The sequence below is a fragment of the Magallana gigas genome, chromosome 5 (genome assembly GCF_963853765.1).
Source record: "Magallana gigas chromosome 5, xbMagGiga1.1, whole genome shotgun sequence".
In the NCBI taxonomy this organism is placed as follows: Eukaryota; Metazoa; Mollusca; class Bivalvia; order Ostreida; family Ostreidae; genus Magallana; species Magallana gigas.
The window spans coordinates 38079896-38098873 of NC_088857.1; the positions used below are offsets into that span (position 1 = coordinate 38079896).

The 18978-nt window shown below is 33.7% G+C and overlaps 4 protein-coding genes across 5 annotated transcripts; 1 reads left to right on the top strand and 3 right to left on the bottom strand.

The window, feature by feature from the left end:
- The first annotated feature begins 1446 nt into the window (after window positions 1-1446).
- LOC105331860 (uncharacterized) lies at window positions 1447-5994 on the top strand. Of its 2 annotated transcripts, none has more exons than XM_011434230.4 (3): window positions 1447-1503; window positions 2764-3129; window positions 4000-5994. In XM_011434230.4, exons 2-3 carry the CDS (start codon window positions 2769-2771, stop codon window positions 4188-4190), a joined length of 552 nt encoding a protein of 183 aa, XP_011432532.3. In that variant the 5' UTR covers window positions 1447-1503; window positions 2764-2768; the 3' UTR covers window positions 4191-5994. The 2 variants fall into 2 exon arrangements, with proteins under 2 accessions (XP_011432532.3, XP_011432541.3); XM_011434239.4 differs by having other exon boundaries at window positions 1457-1483.
- Window positions 5995-7025: 1031 nt separating this feature from the next.
- Window positions 7026-8204, bottom strand: LOC105332174 (neuronal acetylcholine receptor subunit alpha-6). Its single transcript, XM_011434639.3, has one exon. The coding sequence runs from the start codon at window positions 8202-8204 to the stop codon at window positions 7026-7028; it is 1179 nt and encodes a 392-aa protein (XP_011432941.3).
- A 1588-nt stretch (window positions 8205-9792) lies between these two features.
- On the bottom strand, window positions 9793-11181 carry LOC105332182 (neuronal acetylcholine receptor subunit beta-3). The gene has a single exon (XM_011434649.3). The coding sequence runs from the start codon at window positions 11179-11181 to the stop codon at window positions 9793-9795; it is 1389 nt and encodes a 462-aa protein (XP_011432951.3).
- Window positions 11182-15354: 4173 nt separating this feature from the next.
- On the bottom strand, window positions 15355-18112 carry LOC105331875 (cilia- and flagella-associated protein 410). The gene is made up of 6 exons (XM_011434250.4): window positions 17957-18112; window positions 17289-17354; window positions 16769-16992; window positions 16123-16402; window positions 15757-15847; window positions 15355-15526 (listed from the first exon to the last, which is right to left on the bottom strand). The coding sequence occupies exons 1-6, from the start codon at window positions 18046-18048 to the stop codon at window positions 15419-15421; spliced, it is 861 nt and encodes a 286-aa protein (XP_011432552.1). The 5' UTR covers window positions 18049-18112; the 3' UTR covers window positions 15355-15418.
- Between the last annotated feature and the right edge of the window lie 866 nt (window positions 18113-18978).

Here is an 18978-nt window from a genome sequence, read left to right on the forward strand (position 1 = left end):
ATATTCCTTTGCAAGGAATGTTTATACCAGCTTAGTTGCCTAGCAAAAATTTAGAGTTATCTTTTGTTTTAGGTTTGAGCAAAAATATCACAGGTTCTAGCACATGGGATAATCTGGTAGGATATGTTTAAACATCTGTACTGCTTGAATTTTTTTAAAGAAAAAATTAAAAGATTTTAAATAATTCTAAAAACAAAAGTACTTGCAGTACAAGTCTTCAAACTCTTGTTATTGGGGGTCAGTAGTCTGATGCTGTATCCACTGAGCTAAGTCCAGGTTATAAATGATAATTATACAATTCATTTCAATGACAATGTTGTAATGAACTGTCATAAAAAGTATTAAGGGATGTAGAGACCTTAACGCCATGATATCTTATCTGCGCTTATTGCATGCGCGGATTCAGAAATTATAACCAGGGGTTGGGGGATTTTTTGCTTGCCAGGTGTCCAAGACCTTCGAATAAATTTTCCAGGGGAAGTGGGCATTAACCTCACCAATCCTATTATATCTGCCCATGCATTGAGGTTTATATTTTTTAAGTGGGAATGTAAACTAAAGAGGGTCTCCTCTCATTCCAAAAAGTATTCGTTTCGACATTTAAAAAAAAATGACTGCATATATTAATTAAAAGAAATGTATGCATCTACATCCAAATAAGGTGCAAAAATCGCATGAAACTTCATGTAAATCCTGCTTTGAAACAATTTTATGAAAAAATCCTAATATTATAAATTCGTTGAAACATCTTCCTTTCGATTCATATTTTTATTTGCTTTGAACCAATTATTTTCTGAAGGAAAAAAATCCTTTTATCTAATCCAATTACAATTGGACCTTTCATCACTCTCTCCGTTTATCTATAGTCTTGCGCAATAAAGAAAGTTGAAATGGATTCTATTTGTCAACTCTTTGTGAATTATTACAAATACACGTAGATATTAACGAAGAGCGGGATTTAATGAAAAAGTTTTTTTTTATCACGCGGAAAAATTGAAAAATAACTTGAGTTTCAATACAACAATACGTTCTTTCAGCTTGCCGTTTGTTCATGTATGAATATTTAAAATTTATTGCTGCTCGAACATATTAACACACTCTCATTCTTTTACTTGTCTTTCCCAGACAAGTTATATACATATGAACGGTAGGGGAGAAATACATGTATTTTATGGAAAACACGAAGCATGACTTGTATAGACTATTTCAAAGCGTTTAAATTCAATACAGTAATGAAAGAAATAAGGTACCGACCACCCTTTGTATCCATACTATTATCATTCCCTCAGCTGACTGAAGCATCGTGTGGTAGTTTCCTGTTTTTTATTTATCATTGCGGTAATAATTTGGTTATGATTGTAATTTATTGATTACTTAAAAAAAAAAAACATTGTCTAAGCTCTTCATCTACTCAAAATCGATTTTGTCTAGAGAGCATAGAGTTATCTCCCGTAGTAAGTAATGACGCTTCAGGTGTAAACAGGTAATACACGAGGGGGTAAGGTAAGGCCATGTTTACATCATTTTATCCATAGATTTTACGCAGCGATACAAATATCAAATAATATTCATGAACATATCTTTGAAAATCTGCAAAATATTTGTAAAATATTGATATACACTCGGGATTTTAGGACGATTTCGATCTGCATACCTGGGTAATTGGATTTTGTCACTGGCGAAGTATGTAGCACACTAAGGATTTACAGTATGAGCAATGTAAACACTTCATGGCTCACTGCTTATCCTCAATGGTTTTGTGATGAATAACGGTTTAATTATTGATAATGACCAAACATGTGCTCGTTCATCAAAAAGCTTGGGTCGGATTCAAAATTATTGCTGTGTTTATTTTTTTTACCCACCCCTTTGCAAAACGTTAGTGTAAGTAGTTCATGAAGTAAACGAAAAAGTGATAGAGTATGGTCTAAACAGAGTGGATTGGTTTTCATTGTCAATGCTAATGAATGGATGCTCAATTCTATATGCCACGGTGATTAAGAACAACGCACTCGCTGCCCCCCCCCCCCCCCCCCGGTTGCCGTGAAACTTATAATGTAAGACACCCTAACGTTTACCGTTAGAGAAACATTGCAGTACTGTTGACATAGCGTTTATAATGTGGAGCTGTAAATGTTATATCATGTACTCATAACACTAATATACATATATCAAACTACCAGTGGGGTAAAATGTACAGGTATTTGAATGAAATCATTATCTCTATGTTAATCTATTTTAAATATTTCCTTTTTATAGGAAAAAAATTAACCACAAAGCATTTTGGTGTGTACTTTAAAGTTCATGCTATTGTACATGTGATAATTTTCTGATTGTCAGGCGGACGGACTGAGTCATTCCTATTGAATTATTCGTGGGAATCTAATTTTTTTCATTTTTTGAAGATTAGTTAAATTTTTTATTTGAACTATAGGTATGAAAAATGTAGGAAAATATCGTGCATACCCCGTCCCCTTTTATTTAACACGTACATATGGTACATGCAAGCCTAATGGACCGCAACAAACGTTATTACTACCATCTGCAATAGAAATTTGTTAAATGATTTTGATCGCTTTTTGAAATGTATATAACGTATTTAAGTTTTAACAATTCAAGCACTTCAAAGACTTTATCGGATATAAAATGTTTCGATTAAACTAAAGCGAGAGCCCCCACCCAAGAAAAAAACCATACCTTTTTAGAGATGTGCCTCCTTTGGGTTTAATATCAACGACGTCTTGTACTTTTATGTTTTTATAGAAGAGATGGAAGGAAGTGATGAGGAAAAAACAACTAATAAAACTGACGAAAAACAGGAGGATGCTGAAAAGGACTTTGAGGACATCCAACTCGATATCGACACAGACGTAGCCAAATACAGCCACGAAAAAGAGAGTCCTAGACCGAGAGAAAACGGAAAACATCCAGAAAATGTTATCACCGACCAGCCCATTGACGCAACGCCTCCGCCATCTTACGCCAATGACGTCACAGTTCATGGCCTTGACCCTCCTGTGGTCCGACAAGGACCCTTGAAACCAAAGCCGAAGGACTTTGTGGTGACGTCATGTTTTGTCATTCTTTGCTGCAATTTTATATTCGGGCTTTTAGGATATCATTTTGGAGGTAAATATTATTGGGCCTTCAGATATACAAATGCTAGACATTTGGATCATTTCGTCTTTTCGTTGCTTATTCTAGGAAATGTTTAAAAGTGATCCGAACGGTCCGTATGCGAAAATACCGTATAAATTCGAAATTATATTTCAAAACATGTAGCCTTTTATCTCCTGCAAAAATTGACAAATATTAGTGCCCATGGTGATCACGATTATAATATATATTGATATTCGTGCCATCCAACATGTACATAATTGTGTCGTAGCCATGAATTCAATATCAAACATTTCCTATAAAATCTTTGTCACGCCGGTCGCTACGTCCTTATTGCGATAATGTCGCGTCCTTAAATATCGTAAAACGCCAAGGTACACGCAGTAGAGTCCTACAGCGCCGCAACAACGCAGCGGCATCATCTTCTTCATCTTTTCATTTTTCTGCGTTCACACAGCGACTCCACGGTATTTCTAGTGCGTTGTCAGCCAGACCTTAAAAAACTTGAACAATCGATGACTGTTTTCAAAACTTGTTGTGGACAACTATGTAAAAAGTAGCATTTGCAAATGTTTCAGGACCTATTTGAGGGCGTAGATGAAATTCATGCCATTTTGTTCTGATGTTATTAGCTCTTCTATGTTTTCTAACATCAAACAACAGTTATTCTTTGTAGACCTGACTACTAAGATTGTTGTCTTTCACAAATTCTTTGGATTATTTCAATTACAAACTTGGTGTGACAGGGCCTTAAGCATCCTTATATCAAATTTTCATACAGGAGAAACGTGCCACCTTTTTACATTTTATGTACATGATTTATTTTTGCAAAACATGTACAGTATTATATAAGTTGTTTAAAAAAATAGCTTTTTATTGCAGTCAAAGCTAATCACGCATGGCAGTTGGGAGACGAGCATTCCTCACGAAAACGTGCCAAAGTTGCTATGATCTTCGTGATCTTGGGTATCATCGCGGGAATTTCCACGTACGTGTTAGCGCTCACGCTGTACTTCACGCTGAATAAGGATGAACCCGTGAGCTACCATCACTCAAACACGCAAGCAGGATGATTGTTTCTCATAACGTACATATATTCATACACCATTGTTGAATGATGAAAAAGCAGAATCAGGTCTACATACATGTATATGAAGAAATAAGAGAGAGAGTAGAGTGGACTCCCTCAATCTGGTCAAAAGAAGGGGCATTCTAACATTATTAATTACACAAGCGAGTCGCTTTGTTGAACAATAATTTTAAATTTTGATTTAGATCTAATTCATTTTATCCAAGACTGTCACGTTGGACTGTTCGTGTCTGACAGCAGTTTGATGTGGCATGTTTTCCATTGTTAACAACATTGCTTTGGTTATAAATTAGTGAACATTTCATTTAAGACCAGTGTTGATTTCCATTTGTTTTGGTGCGTGAACTAGATTGCTATATCACATCAAAAGTATTGTTTAAACCTTTCTATTAGGGAACCAAAAACATGTACACGTATCTAGAGGGAAGTGTGTGTGCATGTTTTATATAATTGTCATCGAAGTTTGAAAATGCATTGGAGTATTTTTGAGAAATTTCATGAATTTTAACACAGGTTTTCTAAAGAAGATTTGAATTTTTAATAAGTTGGAATTGTAATACATCATTTGTTTTTGGATTTTTTAAGCATCATTCGTCTTTACCAGCATTTTTCTATAAGTGATTTGTATAATGTCTATTTCATACATAAATTCGTCATTTTTGTCATATGTTTAAATTGTGTATCATTGTATGTAATTCATATAAGGTATGTTATGATATTTATATATTGTTCAAGAAGTCTTTGTGTAGAACCATTCAACCATTCCAGCAAATCTACAATTTATTTTTATTACGTATCAATTTTAGATGATTTTACTAATGTTTGTTTTAAAATTTTAACGCTTTTATTTACACGTATATTGTACACTGTCTTAAGAGGAGAAGGTAGGGTTCTCTTTGTTCGTTCATGCGTCTCTGTGCTTGTCCATTACACGTATGACTTAAAAATTCCTTGTTCCAAACTTTCTGGATTAAGCATGTATGTACCTCTTACCCATCTTATTTAAATAAAATATCTTCCAAAGGGCTGGGGGGTGAACAAATTAACCCTCAGATCCATAGAATTTTTAGAAATGATGTTTTGAGCTACAATGTATAAACTTAACTTTTATTTTGTAAAGTAAAAATTCTATTTATATATGAGCTTTAAAAAAAGTTTTTTCCAAAATCATACATAGAGCTCTTCTTCCTTAGGAGATCAATATAGTCTCAGAATGGCCACGACTATCGATTGGATTGAAATTTGACTTGTTTGCTATCTAGCACTTCCAAAGTGTCGTGATCTTTATTCTAGGTCATATCTGAAAGATTAAGGTCAAGGGTCAAACTGTCCAGTTACTACTCGATATCTTTTGTACAATTTAGGGTCCTAATTTATACCATATTGTTTGGGTAGTACTTCTTTACAGCTTGCTTTCGTTTGAATGTTACATGGAATGGTTGTATGACCCTATGACCTATCACCTGTAAGATGACGATTGTGTTTCATTGTGCTTGAAGGTTATAGCCTATATTGAAGGTCAAAGTCACTGATGTCATTCACAAGGGAAATAGCTTGCCTTGTACAAATCATAAAAATCATGTATAAGCAATAAAGCATAATCTACCGTGTCAACGAACAACGGTGTTTTTAATCTGTCATTTCAATATAAAGATAAATTTTAAAAACATTTCTAGCCTCTGTATTTTCATTTGAATTCTGTTTATAAAGTTTCGGCATGTGTCATATGTTATTTTTGTATTTCATTTTAATATGGTTGGCGATATTATATAGTGCATATTCACCAAGTTAAGTGTTGAACAAATAAAAAAAAATCCTTTAAATATCTTTCTTTTTTGATTTTTATTTACAATGTCTAGAATGTTTTCTTTCGGTACTAATTTTACAATTTCTGCATAATAATCTAAATTGTATATTTGATTTACAACCAAAAATTATATCACGTCTTTATTTAATACACTTTAAAGCACAAAAGCATAACATTGAATCCAAAACAAATTCAAATGGGAAAAAAATTCTCAGTATAAAATAAACAGATAAATTACAGACTAGCATTTGTATATTCATATATTTACATTTTCAACTGTCTTTGTCTGTGATAACATTAGGAATAAAATTTGAAGCTTTCATAAAAGATGAACGGCACAAAATGGGCGTGTGCTACATGAAAAAATATTGTTGTTTTAAAAAGTTTAGAAATTGGAAATAATGTGAATATAAGTAATAAGGAATCATTCTTTGAATATTATGTGGTGATAATTTTGGTCGGAGCGTGGGAAAATCTATCATAAAGCCCATGGATTAGACCACGCCCCGACCAAAATTATCACCTCATAATGCTAAAGAATGATCTTATTCCCTAAATAATCTTATAACGTCTTAATCAAGTAGGGTGCTTGTTTTTAGGAGGTATGGGGCATATTTCGGCGTATCTTTATTTTCCAAATGCTGTAACATGAACTATACATGTAATCTCATTGGTGTTTTTTTTTCATTAATTTTTCCACAATCTCAGTTTTACTTGGTAGTGCACAAGCTAGATCAAAGCGTCAGGTACTGATTTGCAAATCACAAAGGCTTGTTGCAATTGTTACCCTTATAAGACTGAGTATTGGTCAAATATTGAACAGTTTGAAACTTTTAGAACAGTGATTGTGTTTTGGTTTTAAAATAGCTTTCACTTATCCCGGGTCCATTAATTTCGTAAGGTGTCTCATACCACCTTAAATTGCAAGATACAGTGTACTTAATTCTTTACGAGGTACATGTTGTAATGCGAACAAAGAAAGTTCACTCTTCGGCATTTACTCCGAAATCCTCATTTGGGTATGTCGGAAGGATCTATACACAATCCGGAGACATCATCAAAACAGACTTTTGTGGAGTTCAGTGGACTGGTTCGACAAATGTTCGACTGGAGAGTGGGTTCTACATTAGCAGACAACTTGGCGGCAAGGTAAGCAAACAGGAGAATCTCTAAAACAAGAACAATAAATGTCACGATCATGCATAATCTCTCAATTAAGAGAGCGACCCGTTTCCACGTCACTTCCGTCAAAATCGCGTTCGAACTTTTGATGGCGTCATCTTTAGACATGCGTTGATCCTCGACCGACGACTCGTCTATTTTGTTGTTTTTTGCGACATTTCTTTTGTAATTGTTGGCAATTTTACGAGAACATGGGTTGAAGAAAAAAGTTACGATTCGTTTGATAAGGAATGGAATCGGTGCTGTTTCTTCCCGCTGGTTCAGCATCGCCGTCAGAAAGCTTGAACATGTGATGAAGGCACTGAGAAGAAACTGAAAAACCAGGAAATATATGATAAGCGGAACCGGATTGGAGGTTTCTGGGATTAACCCCGCCACGTAGATGAGATAAACCGTGAAAGACAGAAGAAGAGCAACGCAAAACGACAATCGATCCTCGGGTACCGCCGGGATGAAATAAACAACGGTGTTTAGCATACTGAGCACGAATAATGGAACAGCAATGTTCAGGAATAGGTAGGCCGGTCTTCGAATCAACTTAATTGGAAAGACGAGGACTCGGCGTTCGTTATTGTGTTCCTGGCCATAGCGACTAGGCGCAAGGTCCAGATCACATGGCTGCATAGGAAAATAAATCCATTTCGCGTTATCGTAGAACACTTGAGTCTTTTCAGGCATGTTGGCTATCACCGTCGAAGTAACCACGAACTGAACGGAGCATTCATGTTCATCGAACGGAAAGTTCTCCAGATTTGGCTGACAATATGTATCTGTTTTCACCAAGCCATCATAAAAGAGAACGCCAATGTAACCAAGAACCGCAGCTTCATTTCCTTTATCCTTAAAAATATCCATTTCACCCAGTGGGTTAAACAAACGTATACCTGGTCTCCAGATTTCTCCTAGTTTCATTGGTAAGTACGAGATGGTGTAATTAATGACCGTCTTTTCTTGTAGTATTGCTATGGTATCGGTATCCCACTTCAAGCGCTTGTCGCTCCATAACATGAATATAGAAGAAAGAAGTTTCAACTCTCCGTTGATTTCGTCAAACCTTTCTAATCTGGATACGTCAAACCGTAATCCAACTCTTGTAAGAGGTTCATCCGAAACCTTATATCCACCGTTCTGACTAAAAAGTTGGTTTCGTAGGTTAGACGAAGCGTTTAAAAGTTGAACCTTTTCATTTTCTTCGAAATTGAATTTTTCCGACAGATAATCCACAGAGATACCGTAAGAAAATCTCAATGACGCACAATATAGAAACAGTACATATTTTAGCGTCTTCATTTTGAGACCTGATTTGCGTCTTTTTAGAGATCAGCTGCCACCAGTACCGTTGAAATTGGAGAGCTTTCGTTCGTCACACTACAAGTACCGGTCAGCTTCAGGTTGAATTTGTCTTGAAAATGGAATACAATTCATCATAATTTAAAGTTTAATACCACAGTGTAAGATAAATAATTAATAGACCACTAAGGCTCAAGAGAGTATTACACAAACGTAATTTTGAGGTAAAATAAAAACATTTTCAGTAAAAATTGATTTACTTCTAGTAAATGAAGCAAGTATAATTAGAGGGGAAAACGAAAAATGGACAAACAACAGGCTCGATCGAGCGTACTGTGGTGCATATCAATAGTTTCCTGCATTGTATTTATTCTGTGCAGTGAATGAGGTATCCCATGGGATTTGCCCCTGGTGACACATGACCTGCACTGATACGATTCTATGTTGTTATATCAATTGAATGTCATAATTTCTATATTCGTGGTAAAGTGTGATACAAAGCACCATTAATGTAATGATTATTTACCTAAACCGACAGATCAGACAATATAACGAGTCTGTACGAAAAGCCTTGCATCTTCGTCTTTTCAGAAATGCATTTGACAGCATGGTTACGTTGTATACAGTCGAATTATTTTTCTATAACAGAAAAATATGTTGCAGGTTTTTGAATCTGAATGTAAAATGTTTTAAAACGCTCCCCCCCCCCCAAAAAAAAAAACACATTAAAAATGAATGTTAAATGAAACGAAAAAAACAATATTTTGTTTTCCAGGTTACCGTTTCTATCAAAATTTGTCGATTTCTTGATAAATAAACATACCTGTCAATGAAAACAATTGAAATCAATGAATGATTTCATTCTTAAGATTTCCTCTTTCACACCTCCCCTCTTCATACCCGGAGAAATTAACAGGAACGAAAATACCTTTATCCCGGGGATTTATGATGGTAAAATCTGCAGGTAGTTTTTTTTATATTCATTCCGAAACAGGACACCTCAAACAATTTTTCAATATGATCATCCGGGTACTTTTTATGTCGTTTGCAATTTCAAATCCCCACAGACTTATTTTTATTTGTGGCTGTGTATTGAAACTTAAAAAGATAGAGAAGGCATTTCAAAACGGAGAAAAACTTGAATTGATTTTGAAGCAAAGGCATTTATGATTATCGAAATATTTAGCGAAAAGTAGTTGAAGCAGAAACTTGAAAAAGAAAACAGTAGTACTTTGTAATTTTTAATCAGCCACAGCAAGATATCAGTATGTCAAAGATATGAATAGACCACCTCTTTTCAATTCTATCAACGAATGAGGTCAAGGGATATACACTCGGTTACGTTATCGATACAAAAATGTGACGTCATCTCTTTCATTGGGTTGGTCCGACAAATGTCGGACTCCAAGGCAGGATCCACTGACGAATTAAGGAGAGAGGCGAGGTACGCAAACAGCAGAATTTCTAGGAAGAGAATGATGGTGGTTATGGTGAAAAACATTCTGTCCACGACCGTCGAGATATTGTTCCAAGTGATATTACTGGAAAGAGTTTCATCCGATGACGTGTTTACATCATATTTACTCTTTAAGTCACACTCGTCCGTATTAGTAAGTTTTGCGTCATTAGTGTTGTCCAGCTCTACATCTCGAACACGCTTTCTTTGAAATCGTTGGAATGCTCGAAGGATTACACGGGGAATCTCTTTCTTCCCTTGTTTTTGATTAAGCATGGCTGTCACGAAGCTGGAACAGGTTATGAAGGCACTGAGCAGAAACTGGAACAAAAGAAAGTATATTATCATCGGAACAGGGTTTGAAGTTTCCGGAATAAGTTCCGCCACGTAAATGAGGTACACTGTAAAGGAAAGCAGCAGGGCAATAGAGAAGGAAAGCCTGTCTTGTGGAACAGCGGGGATGAAGAAGACGACTGTATTCAGGATGCTGAGCATGAACAGAGGAACGGCTATATTGACGAAAAGGAACGAGGATCTCCGGATGATCTTGATCGGGAAAACAAGAACTCTTCGTTCTTTATTGTTTTGCCTTCCGTATCGACTTGGTGCTAAATTCAGATCACAAGGTGTTTGTGGGTAATATATCCACTTCGCGTTATCGTTGAATAGCTTTGTTTTCTTGAGTGAATTGGTAATAACTGTTGAAGTTGCTACAAATTGAACGGAGCATTCGTGTTCGTCAAATGGGAAATATTTCAAATTTGGTTGGCAGACTGTTTCCGTTTTCAGTAAACCGTCAAAAAAGACAAACCCTTCTTCGTGCACGACGGCTTTCTCATTTTCTGTCCCTTTGAATATGTCGTCTAACGGATTGAACAAACTGATATCTGGTTTCCACAATGACTTTAACTTGACATCTATGTATGCTACAGTCAAAGACAGTTTTGTCTTCTCTTGGTATATGGACATACTGTAGGGATTCCAAGACAGTCGAAGATCGCTCCAGAATATAAAAACAGAAGATATTAGCTTTAAATTCCCTGCAACTTCATCGAACTCCTGCAATCTGGAAACTTCAAAATTGAAACCCACCCGTGTTATTGGATCATCGTCATCCTTGTACCCAGATTCGGGGCCCATGATAGAGTCCCGGATGTAGGCAGTGTAATTCAAAAGTTGGCGCTTTTCTTCCCAATTGAAATTGAATTTCCATTTCTGATAATCCTCGTACTGGCACATGGAAACGCACACTTCGTTAACAAATATGAAAAATAAACCTAATCCAACTTTGTTTCCCATTTTTTTTAACATTAAATCTCGTGAATTTTATTCGTGTTAAAATGATTTTGTAAAAATTTCTCACCACATAATTTCGTCCTTTTAAGCACCCTTAGAAAGGAGACATCCAATTTCAATATTTGATCGGGTTTTCAGCGGTGCATTAGACTAAATTAAAAGGAGAGACGCTGCTCATCATTTAATCATAATAAACAGAAATTGCTGGGTCGTAAATTTCAACAACCATTAAGGACATCAGCAGTACACAACAGTCGCCGTCCATTACACATATAGTAACTAGGTCTGCTCAGTCAGAAAGGGTGGTGAACTTTATTTAGTCGCAAAATTCACGGCATTTATTTTCATTTTTATGATAAACATTTGATCGCAAATAACACGTACTGCTTGAGGGCTTCTTCCATCTTCGCTAGCCGAGGAGTTTCCGATACAGTTCAATCACCACAAACAATCTAACTGTATAAAAAAAAACGTTGAGTTTTACCCCAAACCAATGGCTACAACGTGTTAAGCATTTGGTATTGAGGTCAGTAAACCACCTTCTCCTGCGCAAATTGATTACCTGATCCAATTGACTAGTATCCACTTTTATTAACACGGTTTGCAATGTGCTTTGATTCTTCAAACTATCGTCGCTGCTGCATCCATTTTACTTTCATTCCTAAAAATCAGTGTTTCCTTCAAAGGATTTCTTTGCTACGCTACTTAAAATGGGCCCTTAAACGTTATTTGTTGTATAATCCGTTAGGATGTTTTTCCGTTAAAGTGGAAATAAAATTGTGACCAGTAGCTTTCATATTAATTTCAAAGTTATAGTATTTTTCTTTTTTCTTATGGAGGTTTCCTATATTCTAATGTAGCCACCCCTCACCCCCCCCCCCCCAACTTGTGTCCTCTCTTTCTCTGTTACTTAGTTAATATGGTATAACTTTAAATTTACAGCGATGTAACGTCTTCTCCCTATTTTTCTTTTTAGCAACAGGCACATACAAACATTGAACCCTATTTGATGGCCAGTTTTCATTCTCTTTGCATGAAGTATACTAGTACTTTTAAAGGGGTTTCTATTTTAAAAAAATATGAATTCCAATTTGAGCATCTTAAATTTCCGACTTCCATAATTTAACAACCTTACCATAATTATAAAAAAAGCTTTTTACTGACTACTAGTATTTTGTTCCGGGAAAAAAAACATATTTTAAAGCTATACACGCTATAACTTGCGTCAATTTTGAATAAAGGGGAAAATGTATGTGTTTGATTACTAATAAAAGTTAGCTTCATGCTGTTAATTATAATGCTCAATTCGATCACGTAACAAATATATCAAATATTAAACAATAAAAAGTATTTATTTTCCTGCCAGGAAAGTAATGCCTCCTCGTGAATATCAATCTATCACGTGATATCGACAGCTAAATTTAGTCTATCATACCACAACTGGTGAAGGGTCAACATCTTCATAATTGTGATAGTTTCACAAAGGAAGGGATATTTTCAGTAAAGCATAAATTTGACCGATATACGAGTACAAACAAAAGAAAAAAATACTTTAAAAAAATGACGTAGACCTGTGTTTTTCCCCTATGTGCTATTTATAGATCCAATAAGTGTTTATGCAGAAGTAAGGGTATCGTGAATGACAAACGTATTTTACTCATTATACATGTATGTATTTCAAATTAACAACTGTTAAGCATATTAAAAATCAAGTTGGATATTTAATTAGGCAAACAATAACGACCACCTAGTTCTCCGCGGACATGCGCAATGAGGTCGGTTTCGCTCTTCCTTCATCAATATTCATGAAAAGGTCTATTTTCCTGGCATGAAAATAAACAATTAAAAATCTATATCTTTGTAACTAGATGGAATTCACCATTGTAATTTACAGATTAAGGATAACTTTTATTAGTAGACAACCACATGCGTTTTCACTGTGATTCAAAATTGACGTAAATTATAGCGTGTATAGCTTTAAATACCCTAGCTCATTTCCATTAATTTCCTAATTATTTCCCATAAAATGTAGCTTTCATTTTAACAAACCTGAAAGCCCATTACTAAAAGATGTACATGCTTTGTATTAAGTATGGCTGAAAAGGCCATGTGGTTTCGGGTAAATGAAGATAATGTGAAAATTAATGTGGAAATAAACTCCAAGAGACGCGAGTCAATTTTTTTTTTCACCAGAGAAGCTCATTTAGGCATTCAGTTCAGGTTTAATAAAAATGAAATGGAAAAACTATTTCATCATGAAAAATGATCAAACAATTTGATCTAAGTTATCTAAATTAAAATTACAATTTAGTTTAAATATATACCGGTATTTATACCGATATTCAAACAAAAAGCAGAGCAGTATACAGTTTATCCCGCTGACAATAAGTTTTCAGATACAAACAAAACAATTGGATTTTGTAAAACTTTATTAACGCAGCTTTAATGATAAAATGATTTTCATTCAATATAATTCACAAACTTACATATATTGACACAATATCTTCAAAATCCAACAAACTGGACGGAACTTAGAAAAATCACATAAACGGAAAAAAAGATTATGAAGAATCTTGTAAAAAAAACAAAACAAAGGGGAGATCAGGTTGAATCATCATGTATCTGTTTTATGTTGTACCTAATACTCCCTTGTTTTCGTTGAAACAATACACCGTAGTACTTAATATCTTCAATAATAATCATTTTGATTTTTGTATCACATTGATATCACATATATCTTTTATTTATAGTCTGTAATTGCAAGAAATGTAGCACACTGATTAAAAGAAAACCTGTAAAAATGTAATCTAAAATGTTATTCAATATTTAAAAATACTAATAAACAACTACCAGGTATAATGACCTTTGGCAAGAGTAACCCTTTCTGAGTAATAAATAAAACAAGTCAAGTCACTCACCCTTTATTTTTTTTTTTCAAAAATCCTAAATTCTGTGCTTGAATCTTTAAATATATCTATAAGAAGTATTGACTCATTTTGTTACAAAAAATTACAAATATTAGTAAAAAAAAAAAGAGAAAACATGAATGATAAAATCGTAATAAAAATCAAATATGCATAACTCCTCATTAATTCAGGTTTCTCACTATGAGAAAACTGTACATTTACATTATGTTCTTCATTCACACACTATCAACCAGTGTTTTGCGACACATATATTAATCTAGTAAGAGCATGGATACTGATCCTATTGGATACCCTTTACCTAATCCACCCCCTTCATACTTCTTGTCCTTCAATTAACAAAAAAAAAAATACCTCCACATCTTTTTATAAACAGGTACACTTTCTGAATTTCTTTATTTTTTTTTAGCACCACAAGACAAGTTTATGAGAGTACATTATAATTTTTCCCCTTTACTATCATTTTCCTTTTGTATTAGTCACTTGGTGTTTGCTTTCTAAACAGAAACAGAGATGGGTTATTTTCTAGGCAGCTTGAGTTAAAGCTGAAAGAATACACACATTTTAATTGTTTAAATCAATCATTCATGAATATACATGGCTAGACAAGTGCAGATCAATACTATTATTGAAATAGACCCAGCAGTCAAGAACACAAGAAGTGACAGATCATATAGACAATTAGACATTGCTTTAAAATGGTTAAGACAGTCTGAAAAAATGCTAAATTAAAAAAAAGTGTTTAATCATCTTGAGGTTTTAATTAAATGCACAATATTGCACTTGCATCACATATATGTACATACATGTATACTGTATGTTTATGTATGGTGTTGTACTTGTGTAAAGTGCCATCTTTTATTACATAGAAAAAAATTCTATGTTACTTTCTGTTCCTGTTAATGCACACTATATTTGTAATGCTAAGGTACATGTTTTATGGGGATATATTTCAGAAAATTTTAAATTGTAGAAGTAAGATATGTACCTATGTATTAAAAAAGAATAGCTACAACGATATTTTTCATTTGCTGATAATTTTGCAAGCCTTTTCTTATTGTAGATTGTAGATGTTTTTAACTTTTAACCAAACAAACATTTTCAATGTTACAGTATTTGGTTTTCTTTTCAGGTGGAAATTTTGAAAAATATATTTTTGATATCAACCTTTGAATTTTAAGTGTTGAAGAACTAAAGTATGCTATTTATTTAAGTTAGACAAAATGTTCTAACAACTAGTAACTTTTTCATACAAATTATGGGTCACTGTGTAGCATTTTTTGCGTGGCACTGTTTACAATCTCCAAACTGTCTTTGTCCAGCTCCCGAATTAGAATGAGCACTGCTTGTAACACATGGGCATTCTGAAAGACAAAAGTTTCAACAAAAATATTCACATAAAGATAAAGTTTTGTTTAATTGTTAAGAACATGTACACACAAAATATTTCAATACAGCTTAAATAATAGAAAATGCTTTTGCCATAATTCAACATATGTGTATCTCTTTAAAAAAAAACCAAACCTGTTCTTTCATGCATCATACTTTATATAAGATAGTGGTAGTAGATTTGAAGAAACCAGGAAAAACTTACCCGTGACTTTTCAGTGGGCTTTTGAACAGGTTTAGAAGTGGTAATCTTCTCAAATGGCAGTGGTTTCAATCCCAGCTCTTCTCTGATTTTGCTGGGGAAAAAATGTTCACATAAATTGTCTGACAATTCTTAGGATGCTTTACAAATAATATAATAAGGTACTGACATTTTGACATATCCATTTGACCATCATATTTGATGAGAATCACAACTGTACATGCATTACATATAGAAAAGATAGGAATAATATATTTAAGAAAAAACATCCTCACCCTTTTATATTATTTAGAAATACTTGCATAAAGTACATTACATTTAATTCAACTATTCATCTATTGATCAGAAATATTGTTTCATCAAACTAACTTTGTTTCCTCCCAGCTTAGAGTCACAGGGTCTAATAAGGATTGCTTGGGTTTCACAGGAGGTGGTTTAGGTTTGGTTTCTGGAGTTTTCTTTACTGTACCATCATCTGTCTGTTTGTCTTCACCTGTAGCATTTTCATTCGTCTCATTTTCAATTTCCTCTTGGTCCCTTCCATTTTCAGTAAATTGTTCTTCATCATTTAGTACTTCTTCTAAATCTTCAGGGGGAGGTAACTGATCACCATTTTCCTCAGCTTCTTTTCTTTCCTCTTCCGATACCACTGAAAAGGGATCAATTTTTTAAAAAAATATTTTATAAGCATCAATAACAATGAAATGTTGCATTACTGTAATGAAAATTTTTCTTGTAATTTACAAAAAAGAGCTCCGATTCCATAATATTAACATTATTAATCACTTTTACCTTTTATTTCAATTTTTTTCAACATCTTCTCAATAATGTATTATATCATAAAGCTAAAAAAAATCTCGTTTAAAAAAAAAAAAAAAAAAAATCACTACTAATAAATCAATTGCACTTTCATACAGTGTAAACTAATCAGCTGGTCATAGTGTAGTTGCAAATTTATGGTCCTCCAAGCACAAATACTTTGATCTCGGCAACCCTACAGAAAAGAATCACATACCGACATTGTCAAGTTTCTGTAGATTTGGAAGAGTGCGTAGAACTGTAGCTCTGTAATTCTTTCCTTCAGCACAAGGGTTATCAGCTAGCCATAGATTCCGCAAGCGTGTCAGGTTCTTTAAATAATGTATTTCTGAGAGATTTTCAATTTTATTTTTCCTGATGTATAGTTCTGTTAGCTGTTTACATCGTGCAAAATCCTTCAAAGTTGAGATGCTGTTTACACTGTATAAATAATTAAATGGTACGGTAAACACAAGATTACCAAATCATACTGATGTAGCATTCTTTTATTGCTAAACTCTTTAAGCACTACTGAAAAATTTAAAAAATATGTTTCCATGCAGTCCAAAAATTATCCCATATAGAATTAACAAAAAAAAAAACCTTTTTTTTTTACATAGGCATTTACTTGTTAGAAAAGACATGTATTACTGATGAATGAAAGATTGTAGCTACCATGATACACAGCTACAGCTAGTTAATTAACCAATAGCTTCAACACATACAGTAACACTGACCTGACACTACAGACTTCTAAATTTGGCATACTCCTTACAACACTTATATCACTGATTTCTGATCCCCTGAAATTGTAAAACAAAGGAGTTTTCTCAATACAACAGTTGCTTCATGATATTCAGGATGCATGATGTTTAGTAATACATACATTCCAAAAACTCGGTAAGTTTTTAGTTTTGTACATACATGTATTGTGTTGACCTCAGACAAAATCCTAAAAATTTTGAATCTCTGTATGATGTTTGTTTTCGTTCCTGTGACATTTTCCAGATAAAAACAGATGATGTATCAATGAAGACATCTTGGATTTTTCTGTCCATTTTTCAATTTGAATTGTACTTTTTTGACAAGTAAGTCTATTTTAATTTCAAATCACCGAAAAGTGATGGAATTCTAGCAAAAACTTGGGCAGATTGTACTTTATATTTTTAGCATTCTTTCGAGCAAAAATTAAAGCATTTGACCGTAGTGAGTAAAGTAAGTCCTTAAAGGAAAAAAACCGGAACATTAATGGAAAAGAAATGTTACTGGAAGTGGAATGCATTTTCTCTTGTTGAATCATGTTTAAAACGGTTTTCATGACTTAGAAACAGTATTCAATTACCATATAAATCACTTTCAATTGCGTAAATCATCATTTAGTGACTAGGCTTTCATAAAAACATACCAAAAATTTAGCTTTGTAACACCATCTAGATCGACAGCTCTAGTTCTTGCCAATACAAGACCCTCTGTCAACTTTTCTTCCTCGTATTCCATTCTGTTGTTTTTACCGGAAGTGATGTTTGTATAGTTAACTCGTACGAAATTATTTCTAGTGAATATAAAAATAGCTTGTCAAATAATAACAGTTACTTCATGATGTGATGCTCAGCTCCTACCCTTAAAAAAGATATACACCCCACAAAACATAAAAAACAACAGCAACAATAATAAAGCAGGTAAAAACCCAAACAACCACAACCACACACCCCTCCCGCCAAGAAAAACAAACAAACTGAAGTAACAAACAGATAAAAAAGTTTACTATATCTCCGACCCAAGGAGTTTTTATTATTATCATTTTTTATTTTGCTTTTTTTCTAATTTTTTACTAACAAGAGCCTAAGTAAAAAAAAATTAAAAATCAACTGTTTTCTAGATAAAGAAGAATTCGATGGGTAGATAAATTGTCCAAAATGCCCACATATCAAAAGACGGATAAGATGCTGATAAAAAGAAAACGAATTTACTATGTATCAACAAATCTGATTATTTAAGAATAGATTAAATATATGTATTTCTTAACATTATATCGGTTTGTAACGGTAACCATCAAATATGTTTAATACTTGGAATATGTTTATGCGTGTAAATATAAAAACCTCAAAATAGTGTAGGCCTGCTTTTTGAGGGTAGAGAATGATTCCTTTTTCCTTGAAAACATAACCACAAAGAAGTAATATCGTTGAAATATAGATTTAAGTAGTCGTAGGAATATAGTGCATATGGTCGGCATGGGCAAATTTATACATATCTTGGTGTTTTTGTTCATGATAAATTCAAGTTGCATTAATTTCTATAACACAATTGGGCATACCGGTATTTTAATCAGTTTAAGAATAACAGAAACATGAAACACATTAACAGAATTTAGCATGTTTGGGAAAACAAACACAATGAATTAATTATATAAAGGTGGGGAGCGGA

Bases quoted from the DNA above. Each gene is read 5' to 3' on its own strand.
- LOC105331860 (XM_011434230.4), top strand. From the start codon at position 2,769: ATGGAAGGAAGTGATGAGGAAAAAACAACTAATAAAACTGACGAAAAA. The intron at 3,130-3,999 runs GTAAATATTATT...TTTTTATTGCAG, and splicing joins TTTAGGATATCATTTTGGAG to TCAAAGCTAATCACGCATGG.
- LOC105332174 (XM_011434639.3), bottom strand. From the start codon at position 8,204: ATGTTATGGAGCGACAAGCGCTTGAAGTGGGATACCGATACCATAGCA.
- LOC105332182 (XM_011434649.3), bottom strand. From the start codon at position 11,181: ATGTGCCAGTACGAGGATTATCAGAAATGGAAATTCAATTTCAATTGG.
- LOC105331875 (XM_011434250.4), bottom strand. From the start codon at position 18,048: ATGGAATACGAGGAAGAAAAGTTGACAGAGGGTCTTGTATTGGCAAGA. The intron at 15,848-16,122 runs GTTAGTTTGATG...TTTTTTCCCCAG, and splicing joins CTAAGCTGGGAGGAAACAAA to CAAAATCAGAGAAGAGCTGG. The intron at 15,527-15,756 runs GTAAGTTTTTCC...TTTGTCTTTCAG, and splicing joins AGCCCACTGAAAAGTCACGG to AATGCCCATGTGTTACAAGC.